This window comes from Leiobunum rupestre, chromosome 7 (genome assembly GCF_980474605.1).
Source record: "Leiobunum rupestre chromosome 7, qqLeiRupe1.1.hap1, whole genome shotgun sequence".
Lineage (NCBI taxonomy): Eukaryota > Metazoa > Arthropoda > Arachnida > Opiliones > Sclerosomatidae > Leiobunum > Leiobunum rupestre.
Window position 1 is genome coordinate 32,379,728 of NC_143390.1, and position 27,459 is coordinate 32,407,186.

Below are 27,459 nucleotides of genomic sequence, written 5' to 3' on the forward strand. Positions count from 1 at the left end.
ATAGTGCTTGTTGAAATAACAGAAACTTTTCACCTGTAAACAGAACGTCCAGGGCCGTCTTTAGCTTTCAGGCGCCCCTGGGCTAATTATATATTAGGCACCCTTTTATATATTTTTTATAGTATGTGTAAAAAATTAAGGGCCAGACGGCGCCCCTCCGGGGAGACGCCCTAGGGCTTAGCCCTACCTAGCCCAATGGTAGAGAGGGGCCTGAGAACGTCGTGTTTTTGGTAAGCCTTAATATGCCAAAAACAGATACCTAGTTAAAAGGAAACACTTGTTGCATACCGTGCAGATGGAAAGTTTCCATTATTTCAACAAGCGATATATAAACAGTAACTTGCAGGTCTTTTTACTCGGAAACATAACTTTTTGACGATTTCCTTGAAGATGTTTTATTGAATGGCCTATTAGAATGCATTTTGCCCTCAAATTCGAAAATGATTACCGCTAAAATCGATTCAAGTTTTTATAAAAGACAATTTATCCTGCTATTCAATAATTAATCGTAATTTTTTTTCCAAAATAAGCAGATATTTTCACTTTTGTGTTTTAATTTTTCGTTAAGTCTTGGCTGCTCTGTAAAGAAATGGGAAAATACAATAAGTTTCTTGGGGAGACTCGTCATTCGTTATATGGTAATTTCTGAAAAAAATGCATTTCTAATATATGACGTGTCATCTTCATGTCATACTATTTCCGGGGGTATCCAACTATACGTTTTCTTTGTAATTTAATTTTAACAATCTGTGATGATTTTGTTACTTATGACGTTTTATTAGTCATTTCCAAAATTCCAAATAAACTTCAAATTGCTGCGAAAATACTTTCTAAATTCCCAAAGTTCGAGTGCATATGTACTCGTTCGCATGGTTGCCCCAAAATAAATTTGAAAAAGCATCTTCACTCTTTGACGCGTTGAGATAAAATGGCGCAAGATTAGCCAAACAACGTTTTAGTTGCGGCAGACCACTTTAAAACAATATAAATAAATCATTGTCTGTTCAATGTCGAGTTACATTAAATTTCCATCGCGCACACCTGTTTACTTAGAAGGAAACAACGACGTATGATAAACTTTTTCATTATTTCGATGGAGTACACGTATGAACTTTAAAACATCGGTACATTTTCTCATCATCGATTGAAGTTAAAAATCTATACTACATAATACAAAGTCAAAAACTATTACCCAAGGTAGGTTTAATGATTTTCACACACGCACACAATTGGTTTGATGCCAATAAATTACTAATCGAACAACATCAAAGACACAACATCAGCTTTAGTTGGCATATGCTCTTAAACTGTTGCCCCGAAAGCGTCAAAGATGACGTTAAAAAGCAATTAATTATTTCTGATGAAGTACGTTTAGATTCTACGTGATACTTTTCCAACCCGTATAAGTTCTCGTTTGCACTATTGAAGAATTCCGGATCAGTCACTGTCCTTCGCTGAAATGGTCGAAGATTCTCCAAAAATTAGATTTGGTTCAATAGACGTAAGTACAAATGAAATATATTTTATAATAAGTTCTTGAAGAAATATCTTCTTTTCTAGATCGTTTTTCTTATTCAAGCTATTTATGAAGACGACAAAGTGTTGGATATTGATGGTCAATTGAGAATTGTATTCCACGATATGATTAAAAAGTTAAATTCCAGGTATATATATATATATATATATACAAATATATATATCGCTTCCGCAAATTGTCATAAATACCATTCGTAATATTCAAATTGTTTATCATTTATAATTTTTCGTCATTTCTAAGTTACACCATTAATACGATCTTGGATCCTCAAATTGGGAAAAAAGAAGGAGGTAATTGGACTGGTCTTATCGGAAGTCTGTACAAGAATGTAAGTACCCATATTAGTCGCATGTTACCCCAAACGTGCATAGTTGTACGAACGAAAGACCCAGTCAACTTTCCGAAAAACTACTTAATCTAGAATTCTGAAACGTTTTGTTTTTGGCCTGCCAGTAATAAAAATACATATTTTAGAACTATGAAATATATTCCGATTTCACAAATTAAAGGTTACCTTTAATAATAAACAAAAATTGAAATATTCGGAATTCCAAATTAAATATTTGATTCGAAAAATGAATGGTACGACTAAATTTGATTAATTACATTACATTAATTAAACTATCAATTCAGGAAACCGATATATCAATTTGCCCAATCCCCACTACGTACGAAAATATTCAAATATTGGACTTTACCATACCTGTCATTCCTCAAAGGTGGAGTATGTTATCGGGTCAACCGCTTCGTACCGAAACTCATTTTTTAGCTACTTTAACAATCTTCGATGAAAGGGTAATTTTAATTTTTGATAGTTTATAATACTAGTAACGCTAATTTAACTCATTATCCGACGTACTTTTCAGATTTGGCTTTTGATTATGGCAACTATATTATTGCTCCCATTAACGTTCACAGCGGCCAAATTCCTCACTTCAGCTTTTCTGTCGGCCTCCAAAACACTAGCGAAGATATATTACAACTACTTATATTATACAACTAGAATATTCCTTCGACAAGGTAGAAATCATTTTATTACGAATAGGAAAGAAAAGTATCCACCTTCATATCCTGCTTCAAACATGTACCTTTACCGAAAACCTTTTGATTCAAATTAGTAACAATTAAAAAATTAAAAAAAAACGTAACGTCCATCCATAAACAAGATGTTAATGTTTCAGCCCATAAATAACATGAGATCAATTTATGGGGAAGGTCCTAAGCTTTCGGTCCGGTATCATCGGAAACATATAATTATGGTTAAGGTCTACATGTCCATAAACGCCGTTTATCTTCACTGAATACTAAAATTCTAATTTTTAATAAGCTTAAAAAGGAATTTTATATATTCGTTAGTTTGAAGTAATTATCTAAGAAAGATCCAGATCTTAGAAAACTGATAAATGTTTGTAGTGATGAGCGTACACGTCCGATTTTTTACGATAAATTAGCTCCCATTGAAAATGCCCACAAAGTTACATGTTTCATTTTAATGGGTACATGGATACTTGATATAAGAGATATATTATAACTTCTGATATCACTTACAGCTTTTGTCGTCGAGGCGCATCCGATCGCGCGAAGAATCGCCTGGTTACCGTGGATTGTAGCTTCGTTCCTGCTAACGTCTTCCTTCACTGGGATACTACTTTCCAAATTGACTCTTCCGGATATTCAGAAACCGATAGAAGAATTGTCCAACTTAGTAGGACGTCCAGATATAAGTATTTTTGTCCTCGAAGATACGCCAGTGGAACGCCTGATAGAAGTATATAAATTAATGAACCGGTTGGCTACGGCGCCAAGTAGTAGGCCAAGTAAAGGGGGCCCAAAATTAAAAATAATCAAAACAATAGTTTTTGGGGGTTAATCCTTCTTAAAATTTCTTAAAATACTTCAGAAATTTAATACAGGGAGCATAGAATGTTTGGAGAATAAATAACAATATTTTGCTATGGCTTTATGAAATAAATATGGGACCCTAAAATCATTCTAAGTTTTAAACTAATATAAAAATCGAGGCATATCCGAGTCCAATATCCTGGCGCCGCCACTGGAACAGCCATCCCAGACCTAGTCAGTTATTAATATTTTAATTAAATTTTTAGAATCCGAACGACGAGGTAATGGAAAAAATTAAACCTCAAGTGAAAAAATTCAAAAACATGGGGTTTGACGCGAGCTTATTGGCGGAGATCATAGCAGGTGTCGACCAAGTGAAGCGAGGTAAAGCCGTAGCTATTGGTCTCGAGGACATAATTCTACAAGGAGCGACGTCCTTCCTCACAGATTGGGAAGACATAGGCTCATTTTACTTGTCACCTTATGTCGTCCTAGAAGAAATCTACGCATTTGCCTATCGAAAAGATCTCGACAAAGATTTGGCGGACAAATTAAATGAACTGTAAGTCATAAACACGCCATTAATAATTAAAACCAAGAATGTATTCGTTCCAACCATGAATAGCTAAGTGAATTAAGTACTGTAATGAATGGGTCAGACATTGTTGCAACAATTCGAAATTTTGTCATTTTTATTGGCAAGGCTTATTTGAACCAAAATAAGTGAAAATATTAATATTACACATTTTTATTAATGAAGATTAAGAAATTTTGTACGTGTAGAGGTAGTTTGCTAAGAATTCCAAGCAATTGCTTTCACCGGTTAACTCTGAAATTGGTGAAACGCACTTCATTTTGCAACTTTTTGAAACTTCAAATGTAATTTTTATTTCCAAGGTTTAACGGCAAACTTTATTTCGCATCAAAAATAAATGAAAACCTTAATATTACTTGTAGATGTAGTTTTTCTAAGAACTACGAGCGTTTGTCTTCGCCGTTTAACGCGAGAAATACCGAGAGCGTTTCACCACTGTCACTGGTTTTCTAATTGGATTAAAACGTGTAGAAAGTTACACTCATGCTTGAACTACGGCTTCGATACGGTACAGTTAGACATTAATGGTAGAAAACTTGAAATGAATACATTTATGCTCAAACCCAATTGAGTAACACTTGTTTTTCCTTTCCGCGTAGTATGATGGCCTATTCGAGATCCGCTATATTTATGAGGGCGATTCTTAAGGAAACATTTGTAGCCAAACTTTGGTTGATGAACGTCGCTTCTCGAGCCGACGATGTAAAGTTACAAAAATTGGAATTGAAGAGCTTGTTCTTCGCTTTTTCACTCTGGTCTTTTGGGATACTGATTTCTTTCGTCGCTTTGTTTTGGGAGATTGGTTTTAAGAGAACTACGTCGCGCAATCGGGTAGCATTTCGTAGAAAAGTATCGAGTTTTGGACATTGGAAAATTCGAAAGAGAAAGGTGTCCCCCAATGGATCGTCATTTTGCGATACTAATAAGCCGTTGCGTTTGATCGCCTACGAAACATTCTACACACGTAGTTACGCCATAGAATTTTAATCCAGATAAAGCCGAAATTCCTATCACTTTGCTGGTGCCGGGGTTATTAGCCTAGCTGATTATTATTATTATTAATAAACATAATTATGACGTTCTCCCGACGCCTAATCCGTTTTAGTGATTGTCGCGAATGATCATATAAATCATTATGTTCCTAAGAACTGGGAACTGCAATGAGTCCTTGGAAGTATCAGGTATAGTGGTGCTCAAGAAATCGCTTCCGACAGCCTATTTGAAGGAGCAGCCAAGGGTTATCTAAATTTGAAACTCTAAGCATGGGCTCTCTCAGAGTTTTTCTATGGGGTGCAATGTTCATACATAGTCTAATGGGGGTGAGAGGCATTTCATACCTTTATTTGTGCATTCGCTAACCATAACAACGTTTACACTAACGTTTAGTTTGGGAAAATAATGATAAATTATTGAATTGGAACTATAATGGATTCTTATAAAAACCCTTTTCTGTTTCTGTAGATAGTAATTTCCGAATTTATGAAATAAAAACCATTTTACTTGTATTTATCGCCATCACAATAACTTGGCAGTATTCCTTTTACGAAACTTACGATTTTTCAATCACTCCGCCACAGACTATCATTAACCGAAATTGTTCCGTGTCACACTTATATTTATTATGTTACTAATGCAATTACGTATCATTTCTTTCCTTTCATTTGTCCGAAAACTCGCCTTTTTAAATCTTTACCTTTTATGATTTTATACATAAGTTAATAATTATAAATTAAAGTTTTTGATTAATAAAAAGTACCGATAGGCCGGTCAAATTCACACAATTGACGCCATATCAGTAAGTATATCAATTTATAAAAGGAGTTTTGATGGAGTGAATATATTATAACAAAGGTTAAGCCCGTTGAAATTGGATCGTAATTTTGATAAAAAGGGGATTAAAGTGAAAGCTGTTCTCCTTTAAGCTTTATAATATTAGAAAAAGGCTTAACCCCAACTCGAGCCTTCATCCGAAAAGTGAATTTCCATACGGTTCTTTTGGAATCTTCTTCTCTCCTGCATTTTTTTCGTTATAAATATTTCGCGAAATTGTTTGCGGCATATAAAATATCCGGATTATTTTTGAAGGGATAAATGTAATAACATTTTGAGCCGCGTACGGTTCCGAATTTATATAACGAGCTTGCTCTTCATACCTGAAAAACAATTTTTTTTTTCAACTGAAAATATTCTGTTTACTGTTTTATTATTCTATGTAAAGATGAAATAACCATGTGAAATGTGATTTATTATAAATTTGGTTTAGATCTCATTCAAAATTTAAAAGCTTCTCAGAGGAATATTTTATAATCATTACCGAGTTGCACACTGTGATATACTTTTTACTTCTGAGTTCAAAAGTTGTAGCCTTACCAAGAATGGCTGGCTGACTGGAGGTTTCTTCAATTTTCATTAAAAACTCCATTAAAAACTCTAAGATCAAAGTGTAGTATCTGTTTTTCCTACAGCAACAACACGAAAAACGTAAAGCGCAAAAGCAAGCGATTTTTAAATTTCATCCTTCGATGATTAGATGAACCAAAGAAACTACATTCGAAAAATCCATTGTCATTCACTCAACCTTTGCGCAATCGGAAGTGACGTCACTTATTACTTTAATTTTAAAAGTCGCATGATGACTTAGGCCAAAGGTGGTGCCTTGGGTATTAGCCTAGCTGATTATTATTATTATTATTATTATTTCTTATATACGCCAAGTAGTTTAACCATGGTTACAATAAATATGTCGCAACTGCTATCTTAATTAAATGTATCTAACTATCTATCTCTACAAAGTGTTTTCCTCTAACTTTGTTAAAAGTAAAATTTCCATTTTTCTGACCTACAGTCTCCATCCTTAGTATTAAAAATTCAACAGCTACTTGCTAATTAAAACAACAAAAATTTGTACTTATTTTGCGATTTTGATCTTAAAAATCTAATTTGTCTTAAAGCATTTTGTTAATGTATAAATTTGGCCTTTGTATTGTTTTATTCTTTTACTTTACATATTGGAAAATTCAGATAAAACAAATCTACAACAGGCACACAATCACACGATTCATATGCACGATGGGTAAAATATTTGTAGTCACGTAAAAGGATGAAGCGTTGAAACTCCGTAATCAAAGGCGGGAATTAGGTAAAGTGTGCGTTTATTCTCGGCGGACCGAGTAACCAACCCTAGATTCCATTACAGAAAGTGAGTGAGGATGGACGTGAAAAAATGAAAGTCGACAAGGTCGTAAAAAAGGCGGCGGGTTCTTTCGGAGAAAATTGTAGTGGCAAGAGACGAAGGCTCTTCGGGTCAGAAAGCATCGCGCGAATCGGGAGGTCTCGTGACTTTCTAAAATGGATGGTGGCAATCAATCACCCTGAGAGATGTAACACGGCAATGTGATTTACGACGGGCCCCGGTGACAATGCTCCGGGAAGGACCCATACCCGATATTTCTCCCACGAGATGCCGCCGCTAGTGATGGCGATGGAAGACAGGATCAGGATGGAGAGACGGTGGAAGGGGGGAGACAGGGCAACCGGATCTTTCCAAAAGAATCGGCGACTGGAAGAACTCGAAAAATCAGGTCGCGTGGTCTCTCGCACCCGCAAATTGGTAATTCTCCAATATTTCCGACGATATTCTTTGGCGAATAAGACAAAAGACCTTCGAGTCGTAAGATTCAACTGGTAAGTACCTCTTCTCATCATAAATCGTCGAATTCAGCCGCACTTGTGCAATTATTTAATGAATTGTCGCGAAACAAAGTAATCAACGATTAGATTAGTAAAACAGCGCCATTTTTGGAGAGGTGGTTCGAGAAAATAAATCAACGAGTAATTTGGCATCGTTTCTGGCTGCTGTAATAGAAAATCCGTAAGGCAATTAAGAGACAAGCCGCGGGGTAAATTTATTGTCCACTAGCCGAATGCCAAATGCAGACGACAGATTAAAAGAAATAGTTTGAGCAAAAACCCTTGAAATGCGAAACTTTGGGATGCAGCTACATCGCTAGAAAAGAGATGAATGTGAAGAAAACGGACAGTCAAGAAATAAATGAATCTAAGAGGCTCAAGTCACCGAACACATTAAAGTGGACTGTTAAACCAGTTCTCCTCCTCTGTTTTCTCTACTAGATTACCGCGAACTTCACTACGCGGGGAAACGGGGGAAACGGGGTGCCGCTCTCAGCCTGAGAATCGAACATGAGGTTCTGAAATGTTTAGTGGTTAATCGGCATCGGACATCATTCAACAAGATCGGGGATCCTGTTTAAGTAACGAAACACTCGCGGAATAAAATTCCCTTCCTGTCGTCTTCTCATCCTCTTCCACTCGTAAAGAGGGTCTTTCCGTTGGTCATCCTCCTCATCCGGTTCTGAATTTGAAGACGCTAATCCGAAGCATCCACGATCGCCTTTCTCATATCTTCCGAAAATTTCTTTGAAACACGTGAGATGGATTGCTTGTCACCAAAACCACTTGGTCCAAAAGTTTTTAGTTACAAACTAGTAGGTCCTTTGCCCTCTTAACGCTTTTGATGGTTTATCCAAAGACAAGACAGATAAGGAAGAGACACACTCCTCAATACCTCTTCAGATGTGGCTTATATAAACGGATTGGGAAAACAAAGGTTAATATTTATAAACCCGTTTCACTAACATTGTAAGTATCACTATATAATTATAGACACAATTATGTTTCTCTGAAAAGTGCATAATATTATCTATGGATGAGGCTTACATGTATTAAACTTATTTTACAAACATATATCTGCATAAAAAATAAACTTTGATTTACAAATCAATATTTAAGCCCTCGGTCCTAGATAATCTACTATACAGCTATAGATCTAGCAACTCTCAACATGTCCGCCAGTGCACTATAAAATTGAGGGTAAAATCGTACACACGAACAATATTCAAACCGAAAGACGTTGCACCTTTTACACGTATGATCCCAATAGGAAGATATCATTGGAAGTCTGGAACGTAATATGGAACGCATAGTTTGAATGGTGAATCACGTCACTAGCTTCACTTTTACCTTTTTAGGGGCTTACATCCTTCATATCGAACAAAACTTTCGCTAGCAAAAGTCTTACGGTTTTGGTTATTGCAACTTTACTTCTTTAATAAAACTAGTAGTCCTTACCTTATTTCTCGCGAGTTGCGAAGGGTATCCACAACACAGAGATTTACTTATCTAACAGAGGACTATGTTATCTAGGTCTAAGACCAAAGAATTAGTCGAAAGATTAATGGTGATTGTCAATGGTATCCTGTAGCTGGTATCACCCACCATACACTTTATTCATTAAGGCGAAAAAGGGTAGTAATTGTTATACTATGAAAAAATGTGGCCAACCATTGTAGCTACGAAGAAGTAAGTTTGGTTCCCAAATTCACTTAGTTCACTCTGACTTTATACGAACCTTGACTCCAACCGACACCACATTATCGTAAAAACGTATACGCCGGAGAAACGATCACCCCGTAATTTTAAGTTGTCGGGCAGCTTCGTTGCCGAGAGAAACACTTTTAATCGAGTTAAGGGGATCCTCCGCTCCGTCTTCCACCGACTTCCATTCTCTTCTCCATCTCTCGAAGATATCCCGTTATTCAGAGGCTGGAAATGAATGCCTTACTCAATAGGGCCGCGTTTATGGGAGGACTTTAAAATATATAGCGGCGGATAGTTTTCAGCCATTTTAACCGCTTCACTTGACTTAATTGAAAAAATAATTGAACGGTGACCAGGATTAAATAATAAAAAGTTTATAGCATAGCTCTTACGAGATAATTATCCATCTAAGGCATAAAAATGAAATATGATCCTTCGCGGGTTCAGAACACAAGTCCTACTTATTTTACAGAAGGGGACTTTAAAAGTCAGTGGCGTAGCTAAAAAATAGGGCCCCCACCGTCGTGGTGGACGGCTGAGCTTGTGGGCACCAATGCGCCGTGTTGGGTGCATTAGCCTTTACGCCATTGACAAAAGATCTATTGAGGGGCCTACAAAGTTCAAAATTAAGGATCCATTAACAAACCAAACACTGAAAATATTAGTTTTTAACAAATTGCTTAGATTAAATCGTATTATTTTCTGCTTTCTTGTAGCAGAGCAGCGCTCCAGGCATCACTTTAGTTGGCTTGTTTCATTTTCGAATAAAGCAGAATACCAGGGCCCCCAGAGGACCTATAATTCCTTAAAATCCTATATTTTCAAAAATGTTCTATAACATCCTCTATTTTTAGCAAATTCCCTCAAAAATCCTATAAAATCCTATAATTTTGATATTTTGCCCATTTCAAATCCAGCCACTCAGTTAAATTGATAGATTTAGCTATAGGATAAATTCCTATACCAAGTCATTTTAGTCTATACTTTTGTTATTTTTAACATGATTAGCTAATTATATTTTTGTGATACAATGGTTAAATAGTTTCTATTTTTTAAGTGAAAATCAAAGATTTATTTCTCTAAATATAGATTTGGTTTTTAAATGCATAAAGTTAGTAAATTAAATAGCATATATAGTCCTATAAAATCCTATAATTTTGTAAAAATAGTCCTATAAAGTCCTATATTTTTAGAAAAATAATCATATTTTTCCTATAAAAACTTTTAAGATTTGAGTGGGGTGCCGTGGAATACACGACGCGACGGCGCAATACTGTGTTTGAACAAAAGTACATCTGTTTCATCTTTGTAATTGCAAAGATGATAACATCTCACAGACGAACTACTTTACTATATAACGGTATTTGGCCAACTTATAAATAGCCACCACTAACGGCTACACCTAACGTTAAGGATATTAGTTTTTATAAAATCCAAATATTCCCGATGTAATAGAATTACAGGTATAGCATATGATATACTTCGCCCTAAACAGTATTTTTTTAAATCAGCTGGAGCCGGCCAACGAACATATTTCAAACAAATAACATAAGCAGAATAGGGAGTCTTATACTTTTCTCATGAGGGATATGTTTTATACTTCTGTTATATATATTTTTTACTAGTAGACGTAGTAGTATACTGGACTGCTGAAGAATAATTTTTTATTTATCAAGGCTAATTCTGCGCTTGCTAATTCTGGGTAAAATACTAAATACTCTTTGGAAAAAGTATTTCAAATAAAATATTTTATTTTAGAAATTTAAAATACAAAATACTCTATTTTGGAACATTTGCTTTAAGTAACAAAAAATTGCAATTTCTTTATAAAGCAAAATTTTCGTGACAATATTTCCTACGAAATCACCAATAATATATAATTTAAAAAAAGTTCATGTTTAAGAAGATTTCATACTGCATTCGTTTGAGCCGAGAGAGTAGTACGGTAACAAAATTAAATTTGCTTTAACGTTCATCGTTAACTACTTAATAAAAATATCCATTTAAAAGTTTTGGAAAATTATTTTTCCATTTCAACATAAAGCAAGGGCTAGAAACACAAAGCCGCCATATTAGGCGCGGAATCGGTAGGAAACTAACCGGAATTACGCACTTGTTCTCACGCTGCTGCGTATTTAAAATCATTTGAAATCCACAACAACAATATGGGAAAGAGTCACAAAAATACCATCATATATTGGATTGTAATATGATTATTGTTAAAAGTATTTTATTTTTTAAATTTCGGTACTATGCAACCAAATACTACGAAATAGTATTTAATATAAAATACTAAATATTTCATCAAGATATATTTAAAATTAAATACGAAATAGTATTTATAATACTACTCAACACTGCAAACCAGACGATGAAAAATCAAGTAACCTCGGGCTGGAATGGAACCAACGACCTATGGGTTTCTGACAAGGCCCGTCTTAAGACCTTTTGGGGCCCTGGGCTAAATTATTTCTTAAGACCTTTGCGATCCCCAACGGTCACCCTTTGTACGTCCGTTGTCTAAATTCACAATAATCAACCAAAACTTTTAATTTCAAAAGTATAACTTAGGCCTACTGAAAATAAGATTTTTACTCGCTGTTAGTTTTAGAAATTGTTGGTACCGTATGATACGCGATGTGGCGATGAGTCTAATTACTTTAAACGTAACTAAAAGATGCATAATATTAAATGAGCATATATATTATTTAACCAATTAAACCCTTATCCCTAGATTAGAGGCTGTATGGCTGGCCTTTCCGGGGCCCCAAAACTGCTGGGGCCCTGGGCTGTAGCCCATTTAGCCCATGCCTTAAGACGGCCCTGTTTCCGACCCAACGCCACCACTCTACAACGGGTAAATTAAAATCCCGGTTAATTACATTCAAATATGACCAATCCTTCCTAAATTAGACATCCGAGGCAAGTATGAACGCAGTCTCGGTAGTTCAATGGTTGTGGTGTTGGGACGGAAATTCATAGGTCGTTGGTTCAATTAATGCCCGAGGTGATTAGATTGGGTATGCAAGCGTATAAAAAATAGTTTATTCTTTTACGAATATCCCTGCTCTATAAAAATACTTCTTCTCATAAATAGACTGCTAAACCTTCGTATGGAAGTCTTCCTATTTAATACGAAAACGTAAGTATTTTTCGTATCAAATATGTAAAACAATCAATTAAATAACCACTAAAAGAGATGAACGAGACAATCTCAACCATTTCTTTCAAATTCATCCTCCCTCGGATCGTAAAACGTTTTCCAGACGAGCCATTCTCAGAGCTGGAAATTCTTTACCACTTTAAAGACACGTTGGATACATTCGTATATAATACTGGTGAGGCCTATGTATCTCCCCATCATCCTAAAATGAGAGGGTATCCTGACTACGCGATGCGGAACATTTAGCGAGTTTCTCTCGGCTCTCGATGGCTGTAGCGATGGGGTACAAAAAACCCTTCTCGAGAGGGTAGAAAGGCGCGGGCCTATAAAGGCCTAGCTCCCCCAGATTCAATTAGGGAAATTTTGTTACCAAATGGAGTGAAAAGCTATTGTAAGCCGGAGAAAACGTCTAATGGCGCTAGATCCTCCCAGGGTTTCTTTCCTCACTGAAGAAAAGTCGCGAACGACTCGTTTCAGTATTGGTCGCAGACTTAACTCTGAAGTAGCGCTTTTTAGCGACGAGTCAACGCCGCCTAACATCCCCTATAGTTTCTACGGCAGCTCGCCTTAGCTGAGGAATTTCCGGGCAGTGAAGCTGTTGAAGCTGAAACATTGTGAAATTCCGAGGAACAGTATATATGTGTCCGAGAGGTTTTCGCATCAATTCTGACCGAAAATAGTTTGGTGCCCGATCCTCACTTTACTCGGACTCTTTCGGCGGGCTTACCTCCCGCCTTCGCCGATCGCTATCGGGCCCCTAAAAGCGGGTTTAACACCAGCGAACCGCGAGCCTTAACAGCTCATAAGCGAGGGTAAAGCCTAACAGCCCAAACCCCCCGTTGATTTATACGGTCGACGCCAAAAGCTGCTGACGTCGTAAAACTGATAAATTCAAACCCCTTCTCGATGGCGGCGACTAACTTCACTTTCTAGGGCCCTTTTTATTCGCGACTGCGTTCTCCGTAAGACGAGGCTTGATTGGATAAATGATATAATACCACTCTAATAGGCTATTCACTTAAATCGCGAAAAAGAAAACCAATATATTTCCTTTTATGTCGCGCTAGTTGAATTTAGGGAATCTCGCGACTTGTTGGAAACATTGTGGTCAACTTAATAGGACAAAAAACGAGGGAAAATTAATCTCAGATTACTTAGATAAATGTTTTATAGCGTAAATTACAATGCCTTTGTTTAATAATAGCAGTCATTTCTATTGGACTTAATTATAGAAATACCACTCACTAGTGCATTAGTATAGTTAAGATTGAATAAAAACAACGTATTTAAGTGCACTTAAATACGTTGTTTTTATTCAATTTTAACTATATCTATTGGACTTGGCTATGAACTTTTATTTTAAAAACATGTTTGATGAGAAATCGAGATTTAGTTAAAAACTGCGCGGTGGGATAACGTTTTGACCTTGGAAGGTTTTTGAATGTCAAAAGTAGTAGCTCCAGAGCCGCCGAAATGGGTTTGGGCTCTGGCAAAACAATATTTCCCGGCTCCGTGAAAGTTAATGGAGATACATGTAGCCATACTTTTTTCAAGACCAATCCGGGAAAGAGTACTACGTTTGACCAAAACCTGGGCTCCAGCAGGCTACACGGGCCCCTGGAATTTGTATTGGCTTTTGTCCTCTCTCACCAGGTCTGGGTAGATTTTAAGTTTCATAACCGAGGAACACCTTTCAAGGTGAAAACGTTATTTAAAGGCGTGTTTAAATATATTTTTAACCAAGCTTCTATAAATACCTTGGAAAATATTTTAACAAACTGCATCAATGAAATTTAAAAATTAAATAATACCTTTTAGTTTACATAGGGCCACCTAGCGGCCAGCTGCTGGATTTACTACTGCTAACCAAACGATTTGTTATTATAAAACACAAACCATTTGCTTAGGAAACGAAAAAGCAGTAGTTTAATGCTACGTTGGCTCTACGTAAACTGAAATTCCTAATTAAGTTTTAGCCAAACAGAATGAAATCGAAGGCAGCGCTTTTTAAATTCCGCGTAAACATTGTTATTATAGCCATTGTCATCGGCCGTAAAGTTTTAAAAGATAAATCATTTACGTATGAAAAGGTTCTTTATAAAACGACAATAGATTTATCCTTTTAGCTGATCACTTTGTTAAATACTCCAGTCCGAGACGATAGATCCTTCATCTTTTACGCTTCGATCGTCATCTTACGCTCGAAGCGACCCTAGTAATATTAGAACAAGCGACAGACTAGGGGCACTATTGAACTGTCTAAACACGCTTCTCCATTCTTGTTTCAATAAAGTGACCCTCATAACCTCGCGAGACGATGGTACAGGTATGGGCGGGACCCCTCTTTGGCCGTTTTATGGAAACACTGTCGGAATGAAGGAGCGACACGCGGCGGAGGAAGAGGAAAGAGACGTGGCGAGAGGAAAGACGTAAAGGTCATTGCGATGCTCGGCCGGGATAAAACCGAATTACTGGCAGAACAGAAAAGAAAGAAGTGTGTCTGAAGCCATCTGTGTAAAGTAGCTATAAGAAATAAAAAGAGACCCCTGGCGGAGAAAAAATAGATGAGCTCTGGGAAAAAACGGAGAGGCGAACTTAGAGTTCGTGACAAGAACATCATTAATGTAATGGGAAATCCGTGTACGACGGCGAGTAGTGGCTCATCACGGCCTTAAAGCAGCTCGACTCGAGACATTCTCCTTCGTCGGTTTTCCTAAACAACTCTATCACCGGCGCGAAGAGGTCTTAGAGCTCACCTCGCGATGCGCTCGAAGACGCGAATTGGGTAAAGTGGATAAACCTCCATTCTCCGCGGAATCGTGCGGTCGCTCTTTCGATCACTTTGAAGTTTCGCCAGGCGAAATTCGATGGCGAAATTCAAACGGCGAAGAATTTTATCTTCGACGATGAGTGCGCGGACTGGGCGAGGAAATCGAAAAGCTTGGTTGGGCCGATCGAATTCGTCCGCGAGTAGAAAGGTTTTTTACAAGTTTATCCCATCGCTGGAGGCTGGCGTCTCATAAACGAGCCGTTCGGAAAAACGTTCGCTTTTAACGGTCCACTCTTTCAGCTATATCTTGACTTCGGAAATTTGCTTTCAAATGACTCTGTCGGGCCGTCGACTCACCGAGGTACGAAACAAAAAGAACTCGACTATTGTTTCAGGCTTTTACGGCAACGACGAAACCATCCGAAGAGAGAGAGAGAGAGAGATCGTCTAGTTAGTGAGGAAATAGGAGATTGTCTCTGGGCTAAAGCGTTCAACGCATTAGGCTCCCACACTTTTATTTCATTTTAGATTGAGAGTGTTAGTATCGCTCCCAGCAGCTTTAGTCGTATTTTCATTTAAAAAAATTATAGCCCCGGTACCGAGAAAAGTTAATACTCTTTCATTCCCTTTGCGACGGCTTTTTGTTCGCTATTTCGGGAATCGCTTTATAGATGGCGACACTTATTCGATACCTCGTCGGTTTTTATATTTTATTTCTTCGAAATCGCATCTCAAACCACATTCCAAAGTAATTAAGTAAATGTTTCGTAAATTTTCCTAGATCTCAAGTGGAAGCGATAAGATACCTTCAATCACTATACAATTTTTCCTTCGTAAACTAGAGGTTCTTATTGAACACGTTATTAAAAAGCGTGTTGAATTCCAAGAATCTAGGCGAGGTTTCATCTCTTCTCGTTTCCTCTTTCATCGATCGCGAAATTCCTCGTTGGAGGGAGACCGTTTTCTTTGGGAATTAAGTCGAAACACTTTGGACGTTAAATCAAAAGAAATCTACTTTGGCCGCGTGAAAAGCAATAAAAGCGTGCCAAAGTCTTTTAAAGGAAAAGATGCTTTCTCTTCCCTATTATCGCCTTTCTTACGAGGGGCTTTATTTAAAAGGTATAAAGAGCGTTCTGCCATCACTCAATTTGATTGTAAAAGATTATACGGAAAAGCTTTTTTTCATCGCCTTTCTACCTTTTTTTCGCTAAATCCTTTCCTCTTCAGTTCGTACTAATACAGTAGTCGGGAATAATACACTTTCCGTAAGTTTCCTACGAATTGTAACTATTTTCTTTTAATGGACCGGAAAAATACCTCTATTTCGCTCTATTTGATTTCGAAAGAAGTTAATAGATGCAAATTTATTTTGTACTTCGTCCTATTGGCAATTTTTTCTGGAATAAATCTTAATTACAATATTAATCTATTTAAATAAAAACGGTAAAAAGCTACGAGCACTTTAATAAGAAAAGATAAAATTATCTCTTAGGCTTCAATATTTACGTACGAATACAGCGTCTGTATTTTTAAGTAATTTGAATTCGGCACTTTAACAATACGGAAAGAGATATCATAAACAGATGTTCAAAGAGCGGGTCTCTAAGCGAATTCGAGTATTGTAATTTAAATTTAATTCTTAATGAGAGCGTTTATTTTGAGCCTGATCTACAAAGCGCTTAATTAGGACCGATTTGAGATAAAGGAGAAGAGTGGTAATTCCTCAATACACTGCGCCACCCAAATGTAGGTCAGAGACGGTATACGACGCAATGGCGACCCCTTAATTCGATTAATAAGTCGTCTGGTGCGTAGGACCATTAGTGGAAATTAATGACGCGAAGACGCGCTTGTCCGGTATACTTGTACCGATATATATATATATACGTATAAGAAATAGCCGCTTTCCAAATTCAAAAGGGAGAAATTTTAAATAAATGAACTCATTCTAGAGATAGCGATAGTAACCGAAATTTATTCTGGAAAAAAACGTCGGACTTTCTCGAAACCTCGCCGTTAAATTCTTATTCGGAACTTAATGATTTTCCATTTAGCCGTTCCTTTATCAACCTCGGTTCCGGAGTCGCGAGGGTCGGCGACGACTCCGAGATGTTCTCAATCCGAAATCGATAAACAATTAGCCGGTAAAAATTAAAACCGAGTTGCTTTTACATAATAGGAATAAAAGTTTTCCCTGCTAAAAACGACTCCCGACCGCCGGGTCAACTTGTCTTGTTTGACAAGAAAATTAATGGCGATTTCATAGCTTTCGAAGACTTTTCCCGTCATCCGCCCTCCGGTCATCCCTGGGGAAAGGGTAAATAAACTTGGAAAAAATTTGATTAACGTCTCGGAATAAATTTTAAAGAAAGTAGTGACGAGAGTTTAAAAAATAAAGTGGTTGATAACAGCGCTGGCTGCCGAGTTCGAACGAGCTTCGCGCGACGTCTAATTGCTCATCTCGAAATTGTAATTAACGTCTTACGGGATGTGTGACGCTGCCATTAGAGAGAGGATTAATGGTTTTAGAAACACGGGCGAACCACCCCCTTCCGCCGCTGGCAAACTGGACTCCCGCCACTAAACACTGCCGCGAGTTTGTTCAAACTCCGAGAGAGCTCAGAGGATTACGCATTCTTCTTCGCCAACACGGCCTTCCGTCGTAAATAATGAATTTCTAAGAGCAGCCTGTGGTTCCTCGGAAAACCCCCCAAATTCTCTTCACTTGTCACTTGTACACCTACGTTGCGTGTTTGACGAACCTCTCTCTTTCGCTCACGTCTCAATTCAAAAGCGGCCCGTCATATCGTCATTGCCCTTATAGCGTGAATATATTTATGTCGTGTAAAATTTCCATTTCGTTTAATTGACATCACGCACGAACAGTCAGAGCCATCTCTCGGGCCAATGTGAAAACTCCTTATCTGCTAGGTTTTTGTCTATAATTAGTTCCGTTTGTGTGTCAATCAGGTTTAAATATTTTCTGATAGGTCGAGTGACATGTAATTGACGTTATACTCAAAAAGATAAGCGCCCCTAGCGAGAAAAATACGCTACTTAAATAAAACATAACGCTTTGGTCCTTCGCCTAGCAAGACGGCCGGCACGCGCTCCCTATGTCGACGAGGCAGAGAGCATTTATCGGAACTAATGACGTAATCTGAAGTATATCAAAAATGGGTGGTCATTCTAGAAATTTTTCTTAGTAAAAAATTAACACGTGGAAGACGGGGAACTAACAGACTTATTTGAAATAAATAAGAAGCGACTAAGCGTAGCGATTTAATTGGCTGCGTATTACGTCATCTTGTTTCTTTTCTGGGATCTATGAAAATCGCGAATCGATGGCCAGGCCTAGTTTTTCTTGTTTTAATTAATTTATGTTAGTTTGTGCTTATGTTAGGTTAAGTTTAGGTTATGCTAATTTTGACCACAATATGCATACTTTCCGGCCTTAGTTTTCAGTTGTTAAACTGTAAGTAGCATAAGTATACGTAAATTTACCAAAAAAAGCTTAATCGTAGATTACTTGAGTCTGTTTTTTGGCTTAAAAGTTTTGAGGAAAGTGGGCAGCGGTCGTAGGAAATGAATATAGTTAAAAGTTTGATTTCACGTGACATCAAATTCACGAAGCAATTGCCCTAGATGCTGCCACGCAAATCAATTCTAAATGGCCTCTATAGTTTTGTATCTGTCAAAAAGTAAGGCGATGGACTTTACTGGACTGTTGACTGCATCCCTAGCGTTGGAATGGTTTGGCACCAGCCCTCGGAGGGAAATCGCTAAACTCCCGTGACTTTTCACTGAAATATATTCGGTGTCAAACAAATGGTACTAGATAGCCTCTCGAATATCGAAGAGAGGCCGTTTCCTTTACCTCGCAGCGCCATCTCTTTTTCCTTTCCCTCCCTTTATTATCCGGAAGGTATAATATAGCCCCAGCCACGGTAGCTATAAACATTCTTTAAGTCGGACCCAAAGGATCGTTTCCCAATTTTTTCCTTCTCCTTCTCTATAGTTGACGTAGGAAGGTTAGAGTTTGGCCAAGTATAAAGAGTTTCTTATAGAGAAGAAGCGGCCTTTTGGGTCGCCCGAGAATTACGGAGGGTTATCTATAACGTGAAAAAAATCGGAATTTTGGCGGGAGAAGATCTGGACCTGTTTTGTCGCGCGTTCCGGGGACCTCGGCCCATCCATCATGTTTCGGCTCCACGGAGAACGCTTTGTTGCCCGGAGATCAAAATCTACCTTGGGCATCCTCTTTACCCCTTATCTATGTGTTCTAGGGCCTATTTGGAACATAAGTTGCCTACATTGCTCGCGAGGGGGTTTGACATGAAAAATAAAACTTATCAGCTTTTTTCCCTTACCATTCGAATCGAAAAGGAAAGTAGATAAATAAATTTCCCAACTTCAAACTGCTATTGTAGGCTTTTTACAATAGTAAAGCACTTTCAAATGTGCTTTTTTTATTATTATATTCTTCGAAGAATATTTTGCGCATTTTTTGGTTTCATTTGTGGTAAGGTTACGAAGACGATTGAAGATTGTTGCGTATCTTTGTTTAGCATTATCAAGAATGCATTTCCGAAACTAAACCATGCCTCTACGACTTTCCTTGTGTAATCTTACCCATTTTATCCTGGTAAGGGGGAATACACTCTGAGACAATTGCGAGCTTTCATTCCGCGTAGGCATTAAAACAAAGGGTCTGAATACATTGTCGTTTAATCGTAATAATGATTATGCAGGTTGACCCATGTACGATAACCGGTAATAGAGGCTATTTAAGTTCAATGTTACTACGAAAATCATTCATAATATGGTATTAATATAATCGCGTAATAAGAAATAACTTTTTTTCGTGGAAACATTTAATGTAGCAATATTTATGGGCGGGCTACAACATTCTTACGGTGGCAGCTCCCTTCTTCCCTTCTTCATATTTCTTTTCTTCTAGTCGAGAGTAATCCTATAAAAAGGCAGTTTTCCTCTTCCTTTATTTTTGGCATCCCCAGCTGAAAAAAATATTCCGCGCTTTGGGATTGGAAGATAGAGAGAGAGAGAAAGGGAGAGCGAGTAGGAGAGAGAGAGAGAGAGAAATTTACACCGGAATGGCCGGGTCCGCACTCCAGATGAGTTATGCCCAACTTGTAAAGCGTCAATCATTCGGGATTTCCCAGTTTTTTTATTATTATCCGGGGCAGTATAAGAAGTCCCCCTCTTCCTTTTTTTGGAGAGAGGGGGGTCTTATCCGAGCCTCCTCCGTCGTCCCCTCATTTCTATTTTTTATTGGCCTTAAAAATCAGAAAGTCTATCTTCTCCCGGATGTAATGGAATTCGGTCGGAATTTTTCAGTTTCTCTCCGGTTCTTCTCTATCGCTCGCTCCGGCTTCGGTTTCGATGAGGAAGACTCGTCAAAGGAAAAGAAATCAATTTATTATACTTGCAAATGATAAGCCGGAGAGAGAGGAGGGCCGGCCCAAAATATATATAGCTGACGGGGGAACTATACACACCCCGACACGTTCAAGCGTGACACTTAATTACTAAACCCCCCCAAAATCTATTTACTCTGGAAAGAAGGGAAAGGTTATCTCATTTTTCGCCGATCCTCTTCCTGTCCCTTTGATATCTGACGCGCGACTAATGAAGTAAACACACTCGTAGATGTGGTAGCAATAATTTTTCAGTACATTTCCAATGTTTTAATCGGTTAGGTTCTTCGGATTCCCCTTCCATAAAAATTTGTTGAGGTTAACGGTAATAGTTAGTGTAGGGAGCTGTTGGCTCGAACGCGTGGCATGCAGGGCTTGTCACCACCCTCCTACGCATTATAACCCGGCCACCTGAATTAAAGGCTTTAAAAGTCGCTTGATGACTTAGGCCTAAGGTGGTGCCTTGGGTATTAGCCTAGCTGATTATTATTATTATTATTATTATTATTATTATTATTATTAGATGGGGTGGCGGAGTTGTTAGCACTTTCGCTTCGCAGTAAAAAGGAACCGGGTTAAAAATTGGAATTACTCCTTCTGCGTTGAGTTTGCAAGTTGTCTCCCGACTGGCTTAAGGGGTTTTCCATGAGTTCTACAGTTTCCCCTTTACCTAAAAATTTGTAGAGGTTAACGGTAATAGTTAACGCATTGTAACCCGGCCCCCTGTTTAAAGGCATTATAAGAAGTTTGAAATTTAATATAACGAACACTTATAATATATTCAGATGCTAAGTTTTCCAAGGTGGTTTTCATCTTTTGATAAGTTCGTTTTGAACTATAGTAAAATAAAATAAAAAGAGTTTTATAGTGTACGATAAACCATTGTTTTTCTAAATAATTACTAGAACTAACTATAGTATTGTTTACAGTGAAAATATATTAGCGAAAAGACCTAATTTTTCTTTCTCGAAAGTACGAATGTGAAATTCAATTTGGTCTTGACCACCTTTTCTATTATTTTAATTTTTATCATCGTTTTTTCGGAGAAGGAATTTATTGTAATTTAGTCCGTAAGCTAAATTTTTTATGTAAGGAATCGTCCGCCAGGAGAGGATGTGATGGACGGCGAAGATTTAATTAGACCAAACCGGCCGCAATTATTACGCTTTGTGGGACCCTTCGCTACTAGGGCTTAAAGTATTTCGAGGAAACATTTAATTAGGGTCAGATGATTTTTCTTTAATGGTCTTCAAATAATGAGCAAAGAATCGAGTCAAAGTGAAAAAGTAACAATTTATACGAAATACAAAAAAACCCCAACCCATCTACGAACGTGTATAAAGTATCTTTCTAAGCTTCCCAATAACGCTTAAAGTCTAAAGCCCGGTTCACACTATACAATTAATTGGGCCACTTAATTGAAACCAACTAATTGTAAGCAAGAAAATTGTACAGTGTGAACAGAAAAAGTTGGAACAATGGTTACAATTTTTCTGTTCACACTGTACAATTTTCTTGCTTACAATTAGTTGGTGTCAATTAAGTGGCCTAACTAATTGTATAGTGTGAACTGGGCTTTAGTGTTTAATAGTTTAACAATTTCGGTACGAATTCTTACAGTTTGGATAAATTCTAAACGTATTTGTTTAAATGATAGATAAAAAATGTTAATCTATAAGGCTTATCCATTATAGCCAGACTTTGTAGCGAACAAAGAATGCCAACTGTTTCTTTTAAATTGGATAAAATAGTAAAACACAATGCGAGACGCTACCGCCGCAAATAGGCGTCATTTATTTGAAGCCGAATAATTGTTTTCAACAACAAAACCAGGCTTTCGCGAAAATGGCCGCAGCCTGCGAAGTCGTAATCGCGAGAGGGAGAGAGAAAGCGAACTTTTCGAAAGGGAATCCGCCAAGTTTCTTTTTAAGTTGGGTCCCTCATTGAAAAGCCAACGAAACTATAGCCCCTCTCCGCTAATTAGTCGACTACGTGGAGGATCTAGGGTTCGGTTTCTTCCTTACAAACTGTACCGCGAGTACGGCCGCGACGGAACTGCAATATGGTACTAGATTCGATCATATAGCCTTAAATAGCTTTCCCTCTAATTGGTAAGTTGGCCAGACCAATTCAACTCTCGGCGACCATCCGGGGTGAGATAAGAGTGCCCTGTTATTTTTGCAACGAAATGTTGCGTTGAGAGAAAATGGGTAGGAGTCGAATTAGCCGCATCCCAATTCCCGCGTGTTCCTTTATAGTTTTGTTCTCCCCCTGCCGACCATAGAAAACGATCGACGGGGAAAACACTTTTAAAATTTGGTTTTAAGGAATACTCCTACCCCTCTTTTATCATTCCAGGGATGGCGTAAAGGCATTCATTTTACTCGGATGATTTGGCGGAATTTCTCTTACCTGTAAACAAAAAGCCTTAACGTTCTCTCTCGAAGCTATTTGTTCGATTATGAATAAGTGTACATTTTCGGTTATACGAAGATGTATATTTTGGACAGGACTAACATGAATTTTGGATGAGTTCTTACGCTTTACATTGAGCGGCTTTACTTTTAATCGCTTAAGGAGAAGACGCAAGCGGTGTTTTAATATTTATGAAAATCAACCTTTCCTACGAATCGCGCTTTCAAGTTTAGTTACTATAAATTCATAATTTAATTGAATCCGGTATTCGATTTTTATCTTTAGAAATCTATATTCCTTCCGTATATAAAATAACATTATAAATATTGATTATAATATTGATTATCTGGTTCTTTATTTATCATCTCGAAATAGATAAGTCGAAATAATACAGCTTGCGGAAGTTTTGGGAGAGAGTTTGGAATGTTCGTTATTTGGTTATTCGGTGGATGATATCCCTCATATTTTAGTGGAATGTTTGAAATTCGTATCGGTTTGAAAATAACATGTTTTAGCTGCTGAACGGATCAAGTCTGATGACTGTGTAGCTTTTCTTCTCGGCAGTGTAAGCGTATTGGCAGGCACGAAATGAACTCTAAGGCGTTGGGGAGTTTTAAGGTTAAAAAGACTGTAGATTTAATTTAATTTGAAGGTTTCGGTTGTGGCATGCCGAAGGGGATGGAATGTATGTAAATGTTATTGACTTTAATTTTTATCTACGTTGTGTACTGTGAAACCAACTTTTAATGGTTTCCCTCCCATTTCAAAAGGGTTTGTAAATCAAAAGGAAAATAAATAAATATGTATGTATGCATGTGCTGGGGGCTAGTAGACTAAAAATAGCCTTCAAGGTGAGCCGAAGAAATTGAGAAAATTTCTATATAAACAAGAATGTATTTATTTCTTCTTATGGCGAATGATTATGTGGAGAGGATCCGTGGCAATCATGGCCGAATTTTCCGCTGGCAAGAGAGGGGGGAGATAAAACGTCCCCGCTGTGCTCTTCAGTCTCGCAGAAGTCGTCAGTTTTAGGGAAGCAATGATATACTGGGCTGATTTAATTGTTTTTTGGAAAAGGCGCTTACTTTTCTTGATTTAAATAAATTAAAATAAATTCTTAATTGAAATAAATTTTTGATTAAAAAGTATAGGTGTTTCTATAAATCAATAAAAAAAATGTATAAAATGTTTTTTCCCTATTAAAATAAATTCTTTATTTAAAAAAATTAAAATACATTTTTGATTTAAATAAATTAAAATAATATTTGATTTAAATAAATTTAAATAAATTCTTGATTTTAATAAATTGAATTAAAATAAATTCTCGATTTTAATAAATTAAATTAAAATAAAATAAATTATTGAATTTAATAAATCAAATTAAAATAAATTCTTGATTTAAATAAATCCAAATAAATCCAAATAATTGCTTGATTTAAATGAACAAAATAATTTCTTAATTTAAATTAACAAAATAATTTCTTGATTTAAATGAACAAAATAATTTCTTGATTTAAATTATTCAAAATATATTCATTAGTTAATAATAATCAAATAATTGGGATTAGTAGTGTTTATTGCGTTCAGCTTATATGGTTTGGGGGCTAATACCTTTGGCACGTTTTAGTTATTTACTTAGTCAATAACGCGATTTTCTTCGAATGTTCAATTATTAAATCCTTTTCCGTGTTTAATTTGCGGTACATTACGCATTCAAACGTACGTTTGTTGAAGGAAATGTAGGGGAAAATAACGTAAAGCCCGCCTCGGAAGCTAGATTTAATTAAATCATAAAAGGAACCATCTCGTTATTAGCTCCCTTTCGTGCTTGGCGAAAATAAAACTTTTGGCCTCTTAATAATGTATACGTTATATAGTAAACGACACCGCTTTTTACGACAGCTCAGCTTTATTACACGTTGCCAAAAGCTAGGCTAAAAACTAAAACTCAGCATGCAAAATAAAAAAAGTGAGCGAAAAACTATAGAACTCGCTTAATATTGCGCATTTTTTCGTTATTAAAAGAAACCATAAAACAAAGCCGAGGCAGTGAGAGGGAGAACAAAAAAAAAACTCGACGTAAATAATAAAGGCGAAAATCAAATTAACTTTTAGCGCTAGGAAAAGGCGGTTATTTATTAAACTCCGGAGAGATCCGGGGGATAGGAATCGTTGCTTAGTCGGCAGCAGTAACTTTCCCTTATTTTTAATAGGAAATAAAAATCCCCCACGGATCAAGACCCCGCCAGTAAAACCTACTTACGTTTGGGGCCAAAAAAATTCAAAAAAATTACCACGTTAAAAACAAATGAAAATTTTCCGGGCGGCCATATGCGGAAGCTCAGTGAGGGAGGGGGAGGGGGAATCGAAATGGCTGAGTCTCGACTATTTTCGTTAAACCGCGTCGAGGCTAGAAAGCCACTGAAAAAGATCCCTACGATGGTGGCTAGAAACGCTCACTAGGATAGTAGTAACCCCGGGTTTGGTACTTGCCAATTCCCAAACCAGCCGTTTTCATCCGAGACTGGAGTCACGCATAAATCAGGCGATAAATTATATACACACAACCGTACAATGCAAAGGTGGAAGAGCTATATATAAGCGTATCTAGTCGAAATAAAGCGCGCATTTTCTCCAAAGGCGGATTGATAGAGACCATACCCCTTCTTTCTATCATAAATATGACTGTCGGCTAACTCGGCGCGAGACGTAATCGTCGAAAGGGCAACGGGAAGACCGCCCTTAAACTACTTTTCATCGGCCTATAAAAACGAAATACGTTTTTACCATAAAAAAGAGGAATAAAAAAGCAGGAAAATAATCTGAACCTCTTCCTTTCCCTCCGCAATCCTCCCTTTATCCCATTCGCCGTTATTCTTAGCCACCACGAAACTGCGATCCTTAACTAAAAGAGAAAGAAGGGTTAGGTGGGGAAAGTGAACGGAGGCTGGCCAAAAGTTTAACAGCCGTACATATAACCGACGGTGTTTTCGATCCGCTTCAGGATCTCTTTAATTCCGCCCCGGGAAGAAGATAGCGACTCAGCGAAAGAGAGAATGACCGGCTTTAAAGTGGTTTGCGCGAGAGAGAGAGAACTAGAAGCGAGATCCCAAATTTTTAAAAGATCCGCGGGCATTTTATCGTATCTCCCGCGTTGAAACGTTTGAGCCGCTCCGTGTGGCGAGCATCGAGCTTCTAGATACGTGGTTCATCTCGATGAAAAAGCTGGTCCGGAGTGGGAGCCTGCAGGGAGTCGGTGGCGGCGGAGGAAACGCTCAGAGACGGAAAAGGGGTAAGGAGGAACGGGAAGGAGAAAAACGCGATCTCCTCGGGAAAATAACGTCACGTGGACGTCGACGCGAGCCGGTCAGAAAGTTTTCTATCGACCGGCAACGACGCCGCCACCCAGGAGTACGCTCCGACTTCAGCCGTCTGCTTCTCCCCATTCTACTATCGAGGGGGAATCGCAGGTGAGCCAGTGTGACACGTCCCGTTGGACCGCCAGTCAACGGCCGACGAGTCGGCCACGCGGACGCGCTTCTCCTCCTTCTCCAGCTATCTCGTTGGCGCAACACCGCCGAAGACTCTTCTCTCTTCGGAGTTCGAAGGAACTATGGATGCGTAAGAATGTCCGCTGGGCCACGTGCGGACCGGATTTACTCGGGATTATAGTATTGGCGAAAGCCGCTCTCTTTTCGCCGGCCAATTTCATTTCCTTCCCGAGTTGCCTCCTGGCGGTTACAGATAAAAGTTGGAAATGAAAAACGATTGAAGAACCGCTTTTTTCGCTCCCTTCGGAAAAGAGAGTTTTATATCTTTTATTATTCTAAAAAAAAAAGAACTGGCAGGATTAAATTTTGCTTCTATTTAAAATCAAATAGAGCGTCGTGATCAAATTGAACAATTTCGTCTCAAGAATATACGGTGGCGGTTAGGAAGAAGGCAAAGTGAATTTGTAAAGGAGGGTTTTTTCGTACGACTCTCCGAGATGGAACTGTTCTTTGAGGGAAGTTAACGAAGCGCGAAACCGCTCGTGACGAACGCGTTTTTGCCTTAGATTTATCATTCCCGCGGACTTTTCTCGTTCTCTCTTTCCTTCTATGCGCGAGGAAAAGCGGAGACAGGCGAAAATTGTTGGCGAAACTATCCACGAACGCTCCTTCTCCGGTTGACTGTAATAGCACGGGTAACGCGCGTATGGACGCCCGGGCAAGACGCGAGTCAAATAGGCATCTCGGACTAAATTGTGTTTTCCCGCTGGGTATTCGTCCGAGAAATGGAATTCGGAATGATCTTGGACGA

At 37.9% G+C, this 27,459-nt stretch overlaps 1 protein-coding gene across 1 annotated transcript; it reads left to right on the forward strand.

Annotated features, from left to right (window-relative positions):
• Positions 1–1,407: 1,407 nt before the first annotated feature.
• On the forward strand, positions 1,408–8,105 carry LOC149936083 (glutamate receptor U1-like). The gene is made up of 8 exons (XM_090153617.1): positions 1,408–1,501; positions 1,561–1,664; positions 1,778–1,865; positions 2,171–2,332; positions 2,404–2,557; positions 3,088–3,305; positions 3,646–3,941; positions 7,973–8,105. Exons 1-8 carry the CDS (start codon positions 1,460–1,462, stop codon positions 8,103–8,105), a joined length of 1,197 nt encoding a protein of 398 aa, XP_090009743.1. The 5' UTR covers positions 1,408–1,459.
• The last annotated feature ends 19,354 nt before the right edge of the window (positions 8,106–27,459 follow it).

What these genes read in the sequence shown, in the direction of transcription:
- LOC149936083 (XM_090153617.1), top strand. Translation starts at nt 1,460, where the DNA reads ATGGTCGAAGATTCTCCAAAAATTAGATTTGGTTCAATAGAC. An exon ending in TAACAATCTTCGATGAAAGG is followed by an intron (nt 2,333 to 2,403) that starts GTAATTTTAATT and finishes CGTACTTTTCAG; the next exon opens with ATTTGGCTTTTGATTATGGC. An exon ending in CAGTGGAACGCCTGATAGAA is followed by an intron (nt 3,306 to 3,645) that starts GTATATAAATTA and finishes TTAAATTTTTAG; the next exon opens with AATCCGAACGACGAGGTAAT.